At 40.5% G+C, this 18,947-nt stretch overlaps 1 protein-coding gene across 2 annotated transcripts in view; it reads right to left on the bottom strand.

Moving 5' to 3' along the window:
- The window catches only part of ELAVL4 (ELAV like RNA binding protein 4), a 63,389-nt gene extending 46,599 nt beyond the window's left edge, over positions 1-16,790 (bottom strand). For both annotated transcript variants that reach the window (XM_054212124.1, XM_054212125.1), the window contains exon 1: positions 16,674-16,790. In XM_054212124.1, coding sequence (XP_054068099.1) covers positions 16,674-16,790 — 117 coding nt within the window. The remainder of the gene's footprint in view (positions 1-16,673) is intronic.
- Between the last annotated feature and the right edge of the window lie 2,157 nt (positions 16,791-18,947).

Raw genomic sequence — 18,947 nt, 5'->3', positions numbered from 1 at the left:
CAGTAGACCATGCAAACACATCCCAGACCAGGTCCCTCAGCCCTGGACCAGCCCTGCATGCCCCCACCACACTTTCAGATGCAGCCACTGCTGCCCACTGCAGGGGCATTAAGGGCCTCAACATTTTTGTGGAAGGAGGCACTGGATCATAAAAGTCTTCAGGACAGATCATGTCCTCTTCCCATAGAAGTGTTAAAATAATTATAGTGATTTTTAAAGTATTCATTGGTTCAAAACCACAACTCCAGCCAGAGCGAGAAGTAGGCGCACTTGAGCCTCACGTGCACATTACGTGGGCTTCTTTCTAAAGTGACCTTAGGAGAGGCAAACGATGCTCTGTGTGCAGCTCCAGTACAGATTCTCTTCTCTGTAACACAACTGTCAAATTTCACTGTCAATTACATTTTCATTAAAGCTTATGTACTGCACAACTAGACTTTGCTATTATTTACCTAATAAATACATCATGAACATGAAATAAAGGAGGAAAATGAAGCTTTTGAGTAAGTCTGCCTGGAGGCAAATCCAATATCCCAGGAACAAATCATTATCTAACCCTCCATATTTTGACATGCTCCCCACTCATACGCACTTTTACATGCTCCATCTTCACCTTCGTTTGATTAAAAGTCATATTTAATATTTTAAATATAGATACAGCTGGAAGTCTCAGCTCAGAAAGCCAGCGGTCTCTGGCTCTCGTGGCAGGGATACAGTCTTCCTACAAAATCTTGGTTTCAGAGCGCGCTGTACTCAGGTTGAAATGGCGTTCAAACATCTTCAGCAAATTCACGTTTATGGGTGCCACAATAATTGTACGGAGCACACAAATGATCCAAATGGAGAAGACAACAAATGCATTCATTTTAAGCGGCAAGCTTCAGTTCAAATAAAGGAGAAAATTATTTTCTTTAATAGCTAAATTTATCCTGATCTAGTCCATTACAGGCTTTTGCGTAAGTACACTATAGCAAAATATTCTGTCCCCAATCTGCAGTGAAATGAATGCAAAGTTTATTGGCAGTATTACTTGTTATCACAGCAGTGCCCGAAGGATATAACTGATACCAGCGCCAGGTTGCGGCAGACGCTGTACAAATGGGTAGTAAGGGCAGGGACTGCCGCTGTACCAACACAGCCACAAAAAACAGAAAGGCAAACCCCTGTTATTTTTATTCCAAGTTTTGCAGAGGGGAAAAATCAAACCAGAGGAAAGCATCTAGGCAACCTGCTGAAGTTACACAGTAAGCTGTGAGCACTCCATAACACACCACCACATCCTCACACCTGGCCCAGTGATAAGGTCCACCGCTCCTAACAGCTTTTTCAAAAAGCAAAGCAGCATTATGATGCACCAAATCGCCCCTCTTTTTTTTGTCTTTGGAGAGTTTCAGACAAATATATCTTCTGTCCAATGAAGTATGGACTCTACAGTTTTGTATTTGATTTCAAGGACAAAAGGGAATGAGTGAGGAAGAAAAGGAGACAAAGTAAGTCACAACCATTTCAACATCAATAACTACTAGGGTATCAGTAGAGGAAACCACTCTCCACAACAACCACACACAAGACAGGAACAAAAGCATTGTATCACATACTTCATACCGTCTCTTACCCTTCCTGCAGGTACCCTGGGAGTGAGAAACTGGAGTACAGCTGCAATTAGCACACACAGCTCAGCACTCCCCAAAGCCCAGAGGACTGGGGAGTAGATGTGTGGCCAAGCACTCCATGCACAGCCATTGCTGGGAAGCGCGATACAAGTGCCGCACCGCACATTTGCGAGGACAAAAATGCTCTTCCAGAAGCAGAATACGGTTATAGCTCTAACACACGTACTACCTCAACTCACAGTATTTGAGGTTCTTTATGAACTTCCACTGGGCTTCATTTTCAATTGCTGTTTCCAGCTTCTTCACCTCTTGTGAAGACTACAGAGAAAACTCAGAGGCATTTGGCCCTTACTCTTCAGTGTTCTCCAAAAATCCTATGAAAGTCTACAGCAAATGTGCTCAAGAGCACTAATGAGACAGTAAGCAGGGAAAACTAGTGCAATAGGCGATGGTCACAGAAGTTTCCTACTTACTCCTGTTATCAGGGTCATCCTTTTCATTAAGACAAACTTCTAGAAAGCAAGCCTGCCAGCTATCCCTTCTTTAGTTAGGCTGGTTTAACCAGAATTTGCTTGTAATCATTTCTGCCATTAGTCATAATTCACATATGAAGATACAGGAGAATACTGCCCTGATTTCACAGCATTCAGACACTGCTCTGGAACACAGTTTTGGAGAAAGTCATCATCAAAAACACCCAGAGAGGAAAACTGATACGTCCCCAGTGTATTAGATGGGTTACAAAAATTAGCTCAGGTTAAAATCCCTTACAACCCCTTGTGTCCCACATGCCACAGACCATAACAAAGGCTAGTGGCGGGGAGGTGTTCTACTTCTGTGCCGGGACAGGGGCATCAATGGCTCCTGCCCACCCGCATCCCCAGGGGTCACCTGCCACCTCCCCTCAAAGGTCTGTACCGTTTTTAAACGGGAACAAAGGCAATGCGGTCAGGCTCTGCCTTCTGAAGGAACATCTATTTTCCTCTTCAGTCACCCTTCTACTTCTGCCAAATTTGTACCAGGCAACTCTGTACCTGAAATCTTACAAGGTCTTTATTTATTTCATCATTCTGTATTGCTCCTTATTCCCTTCTGGCTTTTCATCTGGACCTATTACTTGTTCTTTCAAGATGCATATGAAGACCAATGGAGTCAGAAAACAATCTCAACAACAAGATAACATCTTTCTTTGATTGATGCTCCAAGCCAAAATTTGATGAAAACATCCTCTTTTTCTCTGTAGATTGCATTTTATTAGGCAGATACCACAAAGGCAATAGGTATCCCAGTGACTGCCTTGTCCCTCTTGAAAAAACAGACGGTGACTAACAAAAGCCATATTTAAAATCTGTGCTAGCAGTGTGATAAAAAAAGAAACACCACCAAAAACATTAAGTATATGAGGCAAACCCAGAAAGATTGGAGAGGGTTTCTCAAAAGCCTGGATACTAGATAATAACAATAACAATAATACAACAGTATGGTAGAGACCAACATTTAAGACAGATCCTCAGTCTAAAGGACATACAGCCTAAAAATACACTGAAATGAAAGCAAAGGAGTTTGAGAAAGTCTTTTCATATTTTTGGTTACTTTCTGAATTTTATTTTTATCTCAGAATTTTGTTTCCCAATCTACCTGTTTAGTTTACTGACTGTATTACTGAGTTATATATTACTGATCTATAACCGAATTACATTACTGACTCGGGAATGTGTATGTTGCACCGTGTACTGACACAGATTCCCACGGGTACATACACGTTCATGTAAGACGCAGACAGCTGCAAGTCTTCAGCTGCTGTAGACCTGTCACAATTCCACTTTATGTTTTTCCCTTTAAGAAAATAATCTAGAATCATTTGCAACCCAAGAGCTTAGACAGCGAAAGCTGTATTACAAAGCCATACTGAAACCTAAAACCATCTACTTACCAGAAGGCAAAGCAAAGCAAGGACAGAGCATGCTCTCCGTGAAGCCTAGGAACATCCAACCCCCCACCACTGCTATTTCTACTGAAGTTCTAGAAAGAAAAGCTACAATTTTCAGAAGCCCTTAAGTGATTTAAGATGCATTAACTTTCACTGCAAAGGGATTTCAGCACCTAAGCCACAAGTTCTTCTGAAAACGTTGACCATATATTTTTCATGCAAAGACAGGCTTATATCAGGCAGGAATGGACGGCTTAGCAAAACCCACGCCACAACCAAGATACTTTAAGGCTCTGTCCTCAGAGGACCTTAATGAAGACATACTGGTAAATGCAATTAGGAAACACTAATCAACATGTGTACATCTTGACTGCTGGCAACAACATCTCTATGGATACTGCTGCTTGCAGGTCTGAGAGAGACAGACCCCAAAATAGGACTTAGCTGAACATCATAGCTTCCATCTCCTTCATTAGAAACATTAGCTACTGTAAAGTAGCAGCAATATTTCTCTTAAAACTGAACTGGATTAGTAACAAAGATGAAATTCACAGCTTTTCTACAATTCACCTGTAAGCCTACAGCCCTGTACCACACTAACATTGCTTATGGAAATAATCTTTTCATGAAATATAGGTATTCTTGCTTCTGTAACATACCTATGGTAGACAAAGCTACAATGAATTACTCCAAAGTAATGTGGCCATGACCATCTTAAAGGTCATGAACAGATAATAAAAGTTGAAGAACTGAGAAATTCTGGTGGAAGAGTGTTCAGAAATTACCTTCTGGTATGCAGGGGCAGCTGTTTACTGCAACGGTCTCACAAAAGGAGTATGTACACAATGGCTCAAATGATAGTAAGTTTTTGTGTACTATATGGGATAAACATCTCAGCAATACTTAAGTTCAAATAATCTCTTGCATAAAAGCATCTATGCTAAGCTCAAAGACCCATTACCATAGATTAATAATATATTACTCATCAATAAAGAACAAAATATCGAGTACATATGCATATATCTGTCACAGGTCAAGCTAACAGATTCTAATGGTTTATCCCAGACATAAACTCTATTGATCTCTGTAAGGAAGGGAAACATGCCACAAGCCAAATCAACACCCTCCTTACTCCAATTGCAAAGGTGTCTCCTAAAATTTCCAAATGAAATCACATTCAAATTCACCAAATTCTTATTCAAATAAAAAAAAACATACCCTGAACACCAATAAATTAAAAATCCTCCAAGACGCCTCTTAAAAAAATAAAATAAGAGCAGACCTTGTGGGTAACACGCGCCTGGGTTACGACACAGTTCTGCTAAGGCAGCCAAGCAGGAGCCCTGCCGACCTGGGCTCCTGCTTGGACACAGGCCTTTGTGGGCAGGGTGGGACCCAGGCCACCCCAGCTCTCCAGCCCTCCTCATGCAACATCCATACACAACATTTTGCTTGCATATCAACAAGCATCTGGAAAAATGGCAGTATTGTTATTCGATATTACTAAACAGAAGCATCCTCATAGCCATAATACACAAGAATATCTTACTCAAGTATTTTAAGAGTCAAAACAACCAAGTTACTCTCCTTTCTGCAGGCTGGCTTTCCCTTACAATCCTCATCAGTCATAAGCAGACTTTTTAAACTTAGAGCTAGATTCACCCCATCCGTATGTTTCACCTCAAAGAAGTAGAACTCAACATGACAGAAGTGACACTGTGTCATTATTAAAACTAATATATCATGTAAACATCCCTGACTGCCAGGGCTTTCAGCCCAGGTGTCCCGGTCCAAGCTGGTGTTGAAATGCTGGAGGAGAAGATGGCTCCTGCAGCAGCCCCAACAGCTACGTATGGCTGCAAAGCTTCTCGATAACCACAGAGAACATCACACAAATAACATTCATTTTTACATATAGCAACGATAGAAATTAAACTCAACATTTCTACCCCAGTGAGCATCGACACTTGTGAGCACTTCTTTCAGTAGTTGGGTAATGACAAGCACAGACAATAAAAAAAGGATTCTAAAAATATACTACTCTTTTTCCCTGGATTAGTGTGTCTACAGTTAAATATAAACTGTGCTCTATAAATTATCAAACACAATGTCAAATTCTGAAGTGCACTCTAGAATCTCTTACAGAGCACAGGAAATACAGAAAATGATAATTTTGTCCTGGCCCAGTTAGTCTAAAGAACAATATGCTGCTGCGCTAAATCATGGAGTTAGTTCCCATCCATGGTCACACTAAAAATGGCCACAGCCACCACCGTAGCTGCACACAGAATTTTTCAGGACCCTCTGCATCAAGCAAAGAGATTAATTCCCTGAACAGCTGCTCTCACAGGAAGGGAATCGACAGCAACATTGCCACAGTATAGCTGGCACACGCTTATTAGGAAGCATTTCCAGCATTCATGCTTTCTGCTAAAAATCAACTTCCCCCTACTCATCTACTGCCAGTAACTTCATTTGGAACAAAGATATACAGGGAACGGTATTAGAACTATTTTTATTTAAGGAGTATTTGTTTACATGCATTATGACTTCTACCATGTCATGACTGTGCCTTCTGCTCTACAGAAATTACAGGATGAGCCTTTGCCCACAAGTTCTGCACACAGTAAACCAAAAAGTCACTGACCACCATTCAAAGATCAAGGATGACCAGTAGAAGGCAAACAGAAGTACAGCAATTAATAGCCACATTTATAAATCCTTCAATCAAGTAAAAAACCAGATACCCACAAATATCTCTGATATATCTGATCCCAAATACAGAATGCATTAACACTTCACCACAGTGTAGTGGCTTAACATGGGTGTTTCATGCTGCCGACTCGTGAATTCTGTATTATCATCAAACTGCTGCTGGCTATGGGAGTCTCCATGCCTGCTTAGGAGGACTGAGAAAAGCCATGGCCTCCTCCCCAGATTAGCGTTCAACCCAGTAAATACTTTTGTCAGTATTTCGCCCATGTGGTTTACTACGATTCTCTCAAACCAGAGCTACTATAAACACATTGACTTCTACACACCTTAAGCACGTCAGACACCAAGAGTTTAAATTAATCCATGTATTAAACATAAGAAACCCCTCAATGCGAAATCTTCCAAGGAAGTTTAGTCTAGCAATAATAATTCTCAAAGTCACAAATATCAGTAAATATCAGTTTTGCTTTTCATAGCAGTAGGGAAGCATGGACTTCTGGCAACTGTCCTGACCTGCAGCAGGAGAGAAAAGGGACAGGATAGGTCCTGGAACTCCCACATCCTTGCTGGACAATTAGACATAATATTACAAGAGGAGTGATATCTACCTTAAATTATAAATTGTGAGTATTGCTGTCTTTGTAGCTTTCCAGTATGCAATAATGAGAGATTCACAAAGGGAGGCAAAATAAGAAGGACAAGCTTCCTTCATCCTTCATGTCCCTACAAAAGCTTTTCAACAGCACTCAACCTGGGAATGAATACTTCACAGTGCTCAGAAAAAAAAAAACCCACCAAAACAACCATCGGCTACTCCAAACGAGCAGGCATGCAGTTACAGGCCAACACACCAGGCCCAAGGGCAGTGTGGTTACCTGCTCCAGCAGCGATCTTTTCATCTCCACATGGAGGGTCAGGTGGGACGTTCTCACCAAACGTCCCTCAGGAAGCAAAAACCAGAGGGAGCTCTTTGGTTTTCCTTCCACAGCTCGGTGAACACAGCCGGGTATTGCAGCGGAGTGGCTGGATCTGAAGGACTATATGCTACTGGAAAGGCTCCAGTGGCATCGCTGCCCTCCACCAACACCGAAAATCACTTACGTGGACAGACGCATTACGTGTGGAACCTTCCTGAAGCACTGCAAATGACAGAACCACCTCCCATAGGCATTTACGTCTGTTTTGAAACAAACATACATTATCATATCGCCTTTACCTCCAGGACTTCAGGAGACTCAAAAGCCAAATACACCACCGCCACCCCGATTCTGAAAAATACAGGTACATGGCTCCAGACTGGGAAAAATACCAACTGTAGCATCTAAGTGCTTTTATCGCAACAAAAAAAAAGTTTAACATTAAAAGAATAAAATAAATTAAAATAAGTTGTTTGGGTTTTTTTTTTTAGAATTCAAGGACATATAATTTCCCATCACAACAGCATTGCTGACGCAACTGCGTGTGCCTTAGCAACAAAGGCGTACTACAGAATTTTATATACATCATGACTCTAAACATTGTCAAAGCCAGGCTCACATTTTACTGTGCAACTAAACCATTTCCCAAAAGGATGTACAAAGGTTTAGCTATCCTTTTTTTTTAGTTATTTTTTTCTTAATATTCTGCCTTTTCATCCCATTTAATTTAGCATTCCTAACTGGTTCAAAGCATTTCCTCACTTTTACAGATTTTCTTCTTTATTGAGGTGAAAGTGCTCAGGTAAGACACAATCAAGGGTAGAACAATAGCTAAAACAGACTCTCAGCTTCCTCCCTACTTTTTGGGGCCCTAAAGAAGTGATAATGCATTAGGAACTATCAAAACCATTAGGGGAAACACGCATTACAGAAAATAAAGATAAACCCAACACTGGTTCTATTGAGCTACTTCTTAATGCAAGCAATGTAAAATGCTACAAAACAGGACAATGTTAGGTAGTTGCAAAAGTTAACTGCATTCTTATTATAATCTCACCTGGAAGTATTTAGTTTCTAACACTGATGTTCCAATGCTATTGCAAACTGTCTGAATACTGAAATAAGTAAACAACAAACAAAAGGTCTCATCTTCAGTGCCCCAAGCTATCATCCAAAACTAGTTATAATTAAAGGTGTGAACAACAAAGTAAGTAGCAAACCTACAAAGTCAAGGTTCTGAGAAATTAATGGTCATCACACCACTGCACCAGTTCAAATTTATCACTCGTTATCCCCCCGACTAGCAGAGTGCTGTTTCACATATTTGTGACTCCCTTCTCTTTCCTCCAAGCATTCCCTGCCTTTTCTAGATGGCTAATTTTAGACAATTACTGCCTCTGACACATTGAGACCTTTTCTCCCTCCTTTCTTCTTCTTGCTGTAAAGCTAGTGACCTACAAAAGCCCCCTGCACCTAAAATATTCCAGTATTTTACGAAGTAAAGATTGATCATTTTGAGAAGAAAAAGCAAGCAAGCAAATGGGCTTTGAATATCCATTTCTCCAACATCTTCACTTTACATTATCTCAAATGGTTAAGTGTACTCAAAGCCGAGGTACGGGGACCCCCATTAAACAGCCGTTTTTATTAGGATTAAATCTATTATACTTGTTGAACTGAAATCTTACCTTTCTCTTTGCAAAATTCTTTAGAAAAAAAACGTGCCTTGCTTTAAAGTTACTTGGAAGTCCTACGCTGCTGGTAACTGGACATTTACACGAACGATTGGAAGTATTACACTACGCAAATGCCCTTTCCCTTCTCATACAAATCCCAGCATTTTCCTTAGTGTCCATTCAAATGAGAAGCGAAGATACACATGCATGAACACACACAGGAACACACATGCATACTCATCTCTTCCTCCATCCCACTCGGAAAGAAAGAAAGAGCAATGAGAGGGAGAGGAGGGCAATGGGGGAGGGGTGACTTTTCCATCACATATTAGCAAATTTTGCAAAATCTGGCCTATCCTTTACAGAGGTACCATGCTTTCTAACATCGCCTCATTCGCAAAAAAGACTCTTTGCGCCCACTTCTCCCCCAAAACCCCCAATGACATTGAAAAAAAATACTGCATTGCAGTATTTGCCAGTGCATCGGAGTGTATCCAGTCAGCTGTCCCACAGACAAACAAATGTACATTTTAATGTGTCCAGGCATGTAAATGAGTTGTCTAGTGGACACAGACTGCCAAAACAGACAAGTGGATTTGTCAAGTTATCTGCATCTCTCTCACTATAATATTCTCTGCCACTGCCCATTTCTTGCCTGGGGTGTTTGCTGAAATTATTTTGAAAGTGCAAGTTCCCAAGGAAAACAACAAATTCCCCTGCCAGAATATGGGACGCAATCACACTTTATTTCTTTTGAAAAACCTCAGGGTGTGGACTGTCTCTAGGTTATGTACCAACAGTATGACAATTACACACAGAAAATAACCTGCATTTAATTAGTACACTCCCAGCATAGCAAGTAGGAAGGTTGAGGGTAAAAAAAAAAATATTCACTGTAACCTAGAAGATACTCTTTCAAAAAAATTAATACATTACTATATGTAAGATTAACGCAACTGGATTTTCTTTCAATAGAGTCACAATATTTAACAGGACCAAATACAGATGATGAAGACTATTCCAAACCCTTTCAAATGGGATTTTTAAGTATACCCCTTCCAGCTCATTGTAACCATCCTTTGTCACAACAGCTCGGGCTCACTTTGAGAGAGCTCAAAAAGGTAAAATTAATAAAGAGGAAGAAAGCAAAGGAGGCGACCAAGCCAGTCAACAGTGGAGAGGCATCCCTGTATCTAACATGGGAACTTGATCAGTAGAGTACATGGGGACCGGCTTTTAAACTGATGGCTGGTATTCGCCTTGCATCAATATCCAATTGTAAAATTTCATCCTTTCTGACTAGTAATTTACCAAGACAACAATTTTTTTTAAATAAAGAAAAAACCCAAATCTGTCACGTCTAAAGACAACCACATTTTCTCCACCTTTTTGTCTGAGCAGAAAGAGGTTTTAACATTTTGATCTCTTTATTATCCGTAGCAGCCCAAATTAAATTTCACTAACTTAATAGCTATTTTTCTATACGAGGATCTACAATGCAATCTTTTATATGCAAAAAGAAAATGTCACTATGTACATGCAGGCTGTATTCATTAATATAATCTTAAAACAAAGAAAAGAGGAAGATCGGGGCAGGAACACGTGCACCATAAAACAAGGATTACATTATTTTAAAATCTTTGTAGAAACACCAAATTGAACACAAAATGAAAATGTAACTACTAGCTGACAGCTCTTAAAACAAACAATGCAGCTGTGTATAATAAAAGGCACCCTTATTTATTGTCATGACAAAGTTAACAGATTTAGAACACAGTATCTCTGTTTTGGACAGAAGAAAAATTATTTTACTCTCACGTACAACTACAATGCCTGTCAGAATACATCCCTCTGCACATGCACGGACTGTAAAATACAGAATTTCACACACACACACCCCCACCCCCTCAAGACCCCCCCCCATTGTAAAGCAGCACAGTTTTCAGAAGGCCATTCAATTACTTCTTCACAGAAAGGACTGCAGCAGAAGCAATACTTAAAACAAAGCAAATTAAAAGGGGGATTTAATTTCTTTTTAGTCGCATTTAAACTAAGCACTACCATTCCTGCCAGAACTTGCATTCAACGTAATCCTGCACCAGAGAAAGGGAGAAAGTGAAAATATCTGAAAATCTGAAGGCAGAAAGAAAGGCGTGTTCTGTATTCTTGCTTTGCTTCTCTTGTGCCTCCTGATGTGTGATAGATGAGCATTTTCTGGGCAACCACATTTTTACATCTTTTACACTACCGTCTATCACTTACTAGTCTACTACGCTTTTTTAACACTTCTAGCCCCAATAGCCTTGTTTAGAGACACACTTCTGCTGTTTCCCATTATTGTTTGCCACCACAATAAGAGACCGTCACAATTAGCAAAATATTCAGTCGCAGTTTAAAAAGTAAAGTTGCCACAAGGAGCCCGACATTGGAAGTGGATATTGCTCCAGCAGATATGTAATAAGACTGTGGCTAAAGGTGGGGCTGGAGACAGAGTGGAGAATATAATCTCATTATTTTCGTAAATTCCACTCAGCACATAAACCCTAGGATATGGTGAACTCCCCTGAACTGATTATTCTGCCATATAACCGTCTGATTTTGTAAAAATACCAATATCACTTAACACAAAATCACTGCTTAGGGTAAATTCATTCTACCTACTGTTCTCATAGGGACATTTGCTGGAAAATTCTAAGAAATGATTTGCAGAAGCTATCAGCTGTGGGAGTTCACTATTATACCTCTGTCAACTTCATTCAATATAATTTACATTTTTTTTTTTATACTGCCTCACAGGATTCCTTGCAATTTTTTGCACGTACAATTTCACAGCAGGGAGGGGGAAAAGAAAAAAAAAAGCAGCAAGATAACCCTCTTGCAGAGGAGAAAGAACAGATGCTTAAAACCAGATTTCTAGAAATCACTGTAAGCCTGAGCCAGAAATGTAATTAACACCTATTTATAAAGAATAATTAAAGTTGTGACTGCCACAAAGAACAGCAGAGATAATCGAGGTAGCCCCTGGTTTGGGGGTTTTGGTTTTTTTTAGATTTTTTTTTTTTTTTTTTTACACTGTTTGCAGTATTCCCACATGATTGCCACCTGCTCCCCCACTCAGCTTCCCCTATGCTCGTTTCCCCGGCAACCTTTCATTGGCTTTTCCTCCCAGCTATCGCTTTCAGTTCGGCTGCTCAGTCTAATCTTATTTGTTTTACACCCATCAAAACAAGCAGCTAGACAAAGACAATCCTGTAAGAATGGGAAAAGACCGTCGCTTTGTTTCCCCGGTTATAATAAATATCCGCGGCAAAAGTCTGCAAAACGTTAAATTGGGGGGGGGGGGTAAAGCGGGAGGGGGGAGACACGACAGGGACACCCCCCCAGCATCCCGTGGGGCTGGCAGGAGGGATGGGTATTGTGCGGGTTGGGTCCCAGCCCCCACCCCGGGTCGCCCCGAAGTCCCCGGCAGTTGTATTTGATCATGCCATTTTGCACAATCTCTAAGGAAAGCACAAAAGATGGGATGGAGACGAGCACCGTCTCTTGCCAGTAGAATATCGTCTAAAAATAGAAATACTATTTTTCACATAAATGGCTTTGACTTCTCCCGGCATTTTAAAAAAGCACAAAACAACACGGCTCCCACCCCCCCACCCACCCCCCCCAGCCCCCACCCCGACACAAAAAAAAAAAAAACACACCCTTCCACCCATCCACCCCTCCATCCATCCATCCATCCTCTACAGCACCGGCTCCATTGGAAACGCAATACCTGAATTCTAGAGGCGATTATTAGGTTTGTATTTAAGGCTGGTGTAATAGAAACGGAGATTAAAAGGCATCATCGGCTGCCTGCTCCGCCAGGCACATGCGGTACAACGACACCGTGACTGTCAGCAGAGACCATCCTCGCTCGACTGAAATGCAACGTTCAATGGAAACGCCGTCAAGTGCCATCACAGTTAGACACATTAAATAGATATATAGATATATATACACACACAGGCAGACATATCCCCCCCCAAAAAAATAATAAACAAGGCGCTCTAATTTTATTTTATGACTCACAATCTGCCACCCCGAACAAAAGAAATTCGCGAGGCACGCGAGAAGCGAGACAAAACCCCACGAGCAGGCTCTCCCCGTTCACTTACCATTTTCAAGCCATTCCACTCCATCTGTGATCACAAAGATGGACCCTTACAGCCCCTCACAGAGTCGAAAGCAAAAAGAGCGTTATGTAAAAGCTGACATTCCTTCTTACAGCGCTGCTGCCCAACGATGCAACAAAATCGACATATACTAGGCGCTGCAACACATACAAGCCTCCTCCTCTTTTTATGAGGTCATGACAGGAAACTCTTTGAAATACAATATGCAGCATTTACTGAAGCTCATATAAATCACCCTCTTTTAAAATTACCATACCTATTGCGCAGTCCACCAAAAGAAAATTACCAATCTCAAGGCTTTTTTTTTTTTTTACCACCACCGCCCCCCCCCCCCAGGATTTTGCTCTGCATTTGTACCTCCAAAATGTCAATGTGGAAATTAACTCCCCCCCTTCCACCACTTAAAAAAAAAAGCCTCCTTTCCTTTTGCATTTCAGTTAGCCACATACCAGCCTTGCATTAGAAATGAGCATTTTTTTTCCTTTATTCTGAGAGAAATCGCTATTACCTTAAAATGACAAAGTATATCCTTTATTAAAGGATACGCACACATTAAATATGAAAGAGAGTGGAGACAGAGAGAGAGGGAGAGAGAAAGGGGGGGGAAGAGAGAGAGATCATGTACAAACAAATCAGTAGCAGAAAACTAAATTCATGTGAAAACACAGACTGAGAATGATGCAGATTTGGGGGAAAAAAAAAAAATCTGTATGTTAGCTTCTATATCTACCTCTATATAAACCCGCTACGATCAGATTTTAAATCTACTAATACCTACCATAACCATTCTTAATGGCAAATATTGGGTCTTGAAAGGCTTCAACTCTTCTACAGATTTGCTAAAGGTTTCAGGGAATTATTTTTATTGTTATAGATATATAAATATATATTTTCTCTTAAAGATCCACAAAGCACACTGCTAGACGTTTGCGCAGCGAGAATAATTAATATTAATAAATAAGATAACGGTTGGTTGGCTTTTTTTGGCTGGCTTTTTTTTTGGATTTTTTTTTTTTTTTCTCCTGTCTGTTTGTGCAGGCTGGGGTGCGGCGGTGCGGGCGGTGCGCGGAGGGGCCGCGGCGGCGGCGGGCGTGCGGCGGGGTGCGGAGCAGCGCGGAGCGGCGCGGAGCGGCGCGCGGCCCTGCTGGCACTGGCGGGCGGCCGCTCCCCTCCGCTGCCATTTATGGCGCCATCTGTCAGCCGGCGGCGGGCGCTGATTGGCCGCCGCCGCCGCGCGGATGGGGAGGGGAGCGGGGGGGGCGGAGGGGAGAAAGGAGGGGGGGGGGGCGTTGCGACATCAGGTGCTATTGAAATTAGCCGCTGCCAGATTGACAATGTTAATGATTTGGTGACCTCTACAACAACAGAGACCAGATTTCTGAACTGCTGCTTGTGTCTAGTAATTAAGGGCCGGTTGAAGAAACAACACGCATCCCTGTATTTTTTTTTTAATTTTTTCTTTTTAAATTTTTTTTTAAATTTTCTTTTTTTTTTTTTAACCTCTTCCCACCCCACCAGCACAGGAGCCCTGGGCCACAGCGATGTCATACCTCGGCCATGCTTCAGTGCCTACATCTTCTTACCTCCCGCATGCCCGGCTCCCAGGTCCGGCGTATTTTAACTACCTTATCTTTTTCGACAGTTGCTTTCCGGAGAAATGCATATTTAATGATCTGCCTCTAGGCTTAAAGGCACAACAAAAGCACTTCGACATGCATTTAAAGCTGCATTTATTTTCAGGTGCTATTGATTTTAATAATCAACCCATCTCCTTCCTTCAGCCCTGTGAGGTTTTTTAAAATACATATTTTTAGAAGTGGATTTGATATTGCTGCCACTTGACGCTGTCTAAGGCACAGCAGACACCTATTTATCAGAGCGCTCCCCCTGAACGACAGTAGTATTTCAGAATTATTTCACCACCTCGCTTCATTATTGTTCAGCTCTACAGGAAATAAAACAACGGCAAACTTTGGGCATTTAAAAGAATTTTTTTTCCTCCCCAGCCTTAGAGAGGGACGTGCTTAACTTAACAATGCACACTCATTAATCCTCCGCTCCCTGCCACTGACAAACTAACAAAACTTCACTTCCCAACAGCAGTTTTTTTACCCTCTCCCAACCACAGCAAGTTTATTAAAAATTCTCACAAGTTTGGAAGCAATCGTTTTTCTCTTAGTTGGAGTTATTTTCCTAAAGCATGTTCCGGCCAAAGTAAGGCAGCATGGGCACCCTGTAATCGCAACTAACCTTGAATTTACGTTCCTCTCAACTAAAGCGACTGAGTATCACGCTATTAACATACGTAGGAATCATTTAATTTTACCACTCCCATATTCATTGCAACAGCCAAATATGTTTCTTAAAAAAAAAAAAAAATCATCGGTATCATCACAAGTGTTTTTAAAACATAAGAACTAAAAAAGAAGAAAGCTAGGATGGGCCACGTTATCAGCTCACTTAGCTCTTTCCTGCAGAAAGAAAACCTGGCTACAAACCACCAAAGCCATTTTCAAAAATGTGTTATCAGATAATCATTGTTCTAGAAGTGTTTGGGTTTTTTTTGAAGTATAAATATGCCCTCTGAACTGCTAAGCTCTGAACTGACATTCTGTACATTTTAAATTTCTTTAAACCACAGACATGCTCAAATACACACACACAGACTAAACACACCAACAAAACACATGAAATACAGTAAGCTTACAAAAAATCTAGCTACAAACAGACCAAGCAAGGAGAAAAATGGCATTTAAAAGACATCATAGAATCATTTGTGGAATGAGCACTGAGAATTCAATTAAAATATGAACAATGTAAAAGGCTGCAGAGGATTTCTCTCACCATGCATCTTTTTGAGACCATTTGTAGCTTTGCAAAACTAGTAGAGAATAAACTAGCTCTGAAGATAGATTTCCTAACTCAAATATTTAAGTGACCTGGCAGACTGAACACACAGGCATCAAAATGCTACAGAGCTAGTATATTACCATACATTCTTGTGCAAATATACGTCGAATATTAAAGTTAGATTTGTAATGCAAATTTTTACTTAAGGTCTCTTCAGGGTTTAGTAACACCGAAGAAGGCACCCAGAAATTATTTTTAAGTCTTTTCAACTTCAGCCTACTTTGTTACTATAAATTCGTTATGCATATCAGAAGATTCAGCCATTTTTCTGAAACAATAATTGCACGCCGCTCCTCTAAGAAAAAATTAGCTATCTTATCCGTCTATAAATCCAGGTACTCTGCAGACTGACCACTTTCCCCCCCAAAGCACCCCACACACGCAGTCTTTCCAAGGAACACTAAAACAAACGCTCAAACGTCCTCAGAGGCCTCTCTCCGTAAAGACAAAGGCAGAATCCTATTGTTGAAAAAGTCAACCTTATTCTCGTGTTTCCAACAGTACCATTTATCTGTCAGGGTAAGGGACTGACCACCGCACCACGGTTGTGACACATTTGTAAAGCATCAGATTCTCAATAACAATCTCTCCAGCATCAGCCAGCAAAGCCCCTGAGCAAAGCATATTTTTAATGCAATCTTCCATCCCCGCAAAAAAAAGAAACTTGTCTTAAACAGCTAATCCAATATCAAAATGAAATCACAGGGTTGTTTTCCCAGCCCCCCCCTCCCTCTCCTTACCATAAATGAGCAGTTTCTTGACTCATTAATGACAGTTTCCCTTAAAAGAAGTGATCTCATATCACTGAGCCCCTCTCCACCACGCATACATCCCAAAGGTTGCGGGTATCTTAGCATCAGTAGCCGCTAGCAAGCTCTCTCATACAGAGCCCAGATGGACTATACCAGAAGCCAATTCAGCGTTAATAACTACCTACTCTGTGCAGTTTAGAAGCCTTACGTGGCATAATGTCCTAGGCAACAGCAGCCGATTGAAACCGCAAATAAAAGACAACCCAATTCTCCAAAAGCATCAAAAGGAAAAAAAAATAATAAATTGAAGAATGATTTTTTTTAAAAAATCTTACTTTCATAAGATTAAACTGAATCCTTCACAGACATATGAAAAAGGAGAGAAAAAAAAACAGATGCTGCCCAGAAAAAGTGACAAAATATTACCTCATTATTTAACAAAGCAGCATTAAGCGTCCTGCTGATTTCAAACATCTTGCCACAGATTTTGGTTAAGAGAAACAGAAAGAATCCTTTGCAAGCCCTCTGTCTGCAAAGGGTTCTTCAATTTTCTTGCGCACAACAGAATAGTCAATATGTTATTTCCCTAGAGTTCGCACATTAAAACATCTAGTCAGTGAGCTGAATTTTCCCCTTATCACACTGTAGACTCCTGTTATATGTACTGCTCTCTTTGCAAGATTAGCCTGCCCCAAACATGGCTGTTGTTTAAACTATTCTTTAAAGTAACAGTTCACTCCATAACCACCAGGTGGGCAGTGTACACAGATTCAAGTAACCATCTTAAAGATTTTTCTTGGAATAGCTGCTGGTTTTGATATACAGCATAAATCCCCCCTACACTTATCAAGAGGGAGGAAGAAAAAAAAAATTCTTTTGCACTGTTTTATGCCCTTTCCTCCCCAGAAGCAAGCCCACACAAACAAAACTCACTAAAATCACTTCACTTTTACCCCTGATTTTTTTTTTTAAAGGGACCTTAAAATTTATACAGGAGCAGTTCATTCGGCAAAAGTGAACTAAATGACAAAACCCAACCAGTTGTGATAACAAAGTGTAATTAAAAGGGAAAGCACGCCCATAGAAATGGTCTGTACTGCAGAAGAAACAATATTAGCATTAAGTTCAGCACGACAGTGTTCTTTCATGGAAACAAAAATTCAGCATGTAAATAATTCACACGTGGGTAGAGTCTGTTAGAAAATACTAACTATATCTTCAAGCAAATTTGAAGACAACTTGATAAGATACTGCTATGACGTATTTTCGCCTAAATTCACTTACAAAACCACTGTTGCACGCATCAGAGCACAAGACTGAAATATACAGAAAGAATCCAGTTTTCAACAGCACCCAAGTCCCCCAAGTTATCAAACTGTCCCCTTTCCTACATGTCTGCAAGCTGTTTAAGTTTTTTCTTTTTATTGCACTTTGAGGTCGAATACCTCAAGGAATACTTCCATTACTTAAAAAAAAAAATACAAATTCACTCAACGCTCTACAGCAACACCCAGAGGCTTGAATGGGATTGGGATCTCTGTGTTAGGTGCTGTACAAACACATTCAAGAAGTCATTTCATACCGAAGGATTTACAAACAACGTTTACAAGACTGAAGCACAAAGCAAGAGGTGGGAGAAAGAACAATAAACAAAGAGCATCACAAAATGTCTTTACCAGCTGGGATGAATCGGTGGAGAATTAAGCCATCTCTGGCAACGACCAGCTCTACAGCAAAACCCAAAAGGTTATTTACTGAGGTTAAAGAATAAATGCACTATCTGGACAAGGGCTTCTTCAGATTTATCACCTACAAAGTACCATCACCCAATTCTTTCATTTATGGCAATCCTTGCTGAGTAAGTATATGCAGAGTAGTGATTTTCTTTGTTGGCCTTTAACTAATATTAAAGTGATGCAGTAATGACTTAACCTTCTTGAATATGTATTGAGTTTCAAGTCATCCCTTTTTATATGAGGAGAAAGGTTATTTGCATCGATTTCTGTTTGCATGAAATAAGCTTATTTTCTCATTCACCATATGCCTTGAACACTAATTAAAAGTGTCACTTTCTTCTAATGTAAAAACGTAATCATTTAGTAAATAAGTATTCTTGGCTTTTTGGTCTTTGTGATAATCTATTTAAGGACTATTTATTTCCAGGTAACTTCAGTGCTTTGATTACCACACACTCCTCTGATTTAGAGAGAAGTGTTTTATAACTATACTTTTTTTCCAAATAAGAAGAAAAAAAAATAAATC

The sequence above is a fragment of the Rissa tridactyla genome, chromosome 8 (genome assembly GCF_028500815.1).
Source record: "Rissa tridactyla isolate bRisTri1 chromosome 8, bRisTri1.patW.cur.20221130, whole genome shotgun sequence".
Classification (NCBI taxonomy): Eukaryota; Metazoa; Chordata; class Aves; order Charadriiformes; family Laridae; genus Rissa; species Rissa tridactyla.
This window is presented reverse-complemented; position numbering and strand designations above follow the sequence as displayed.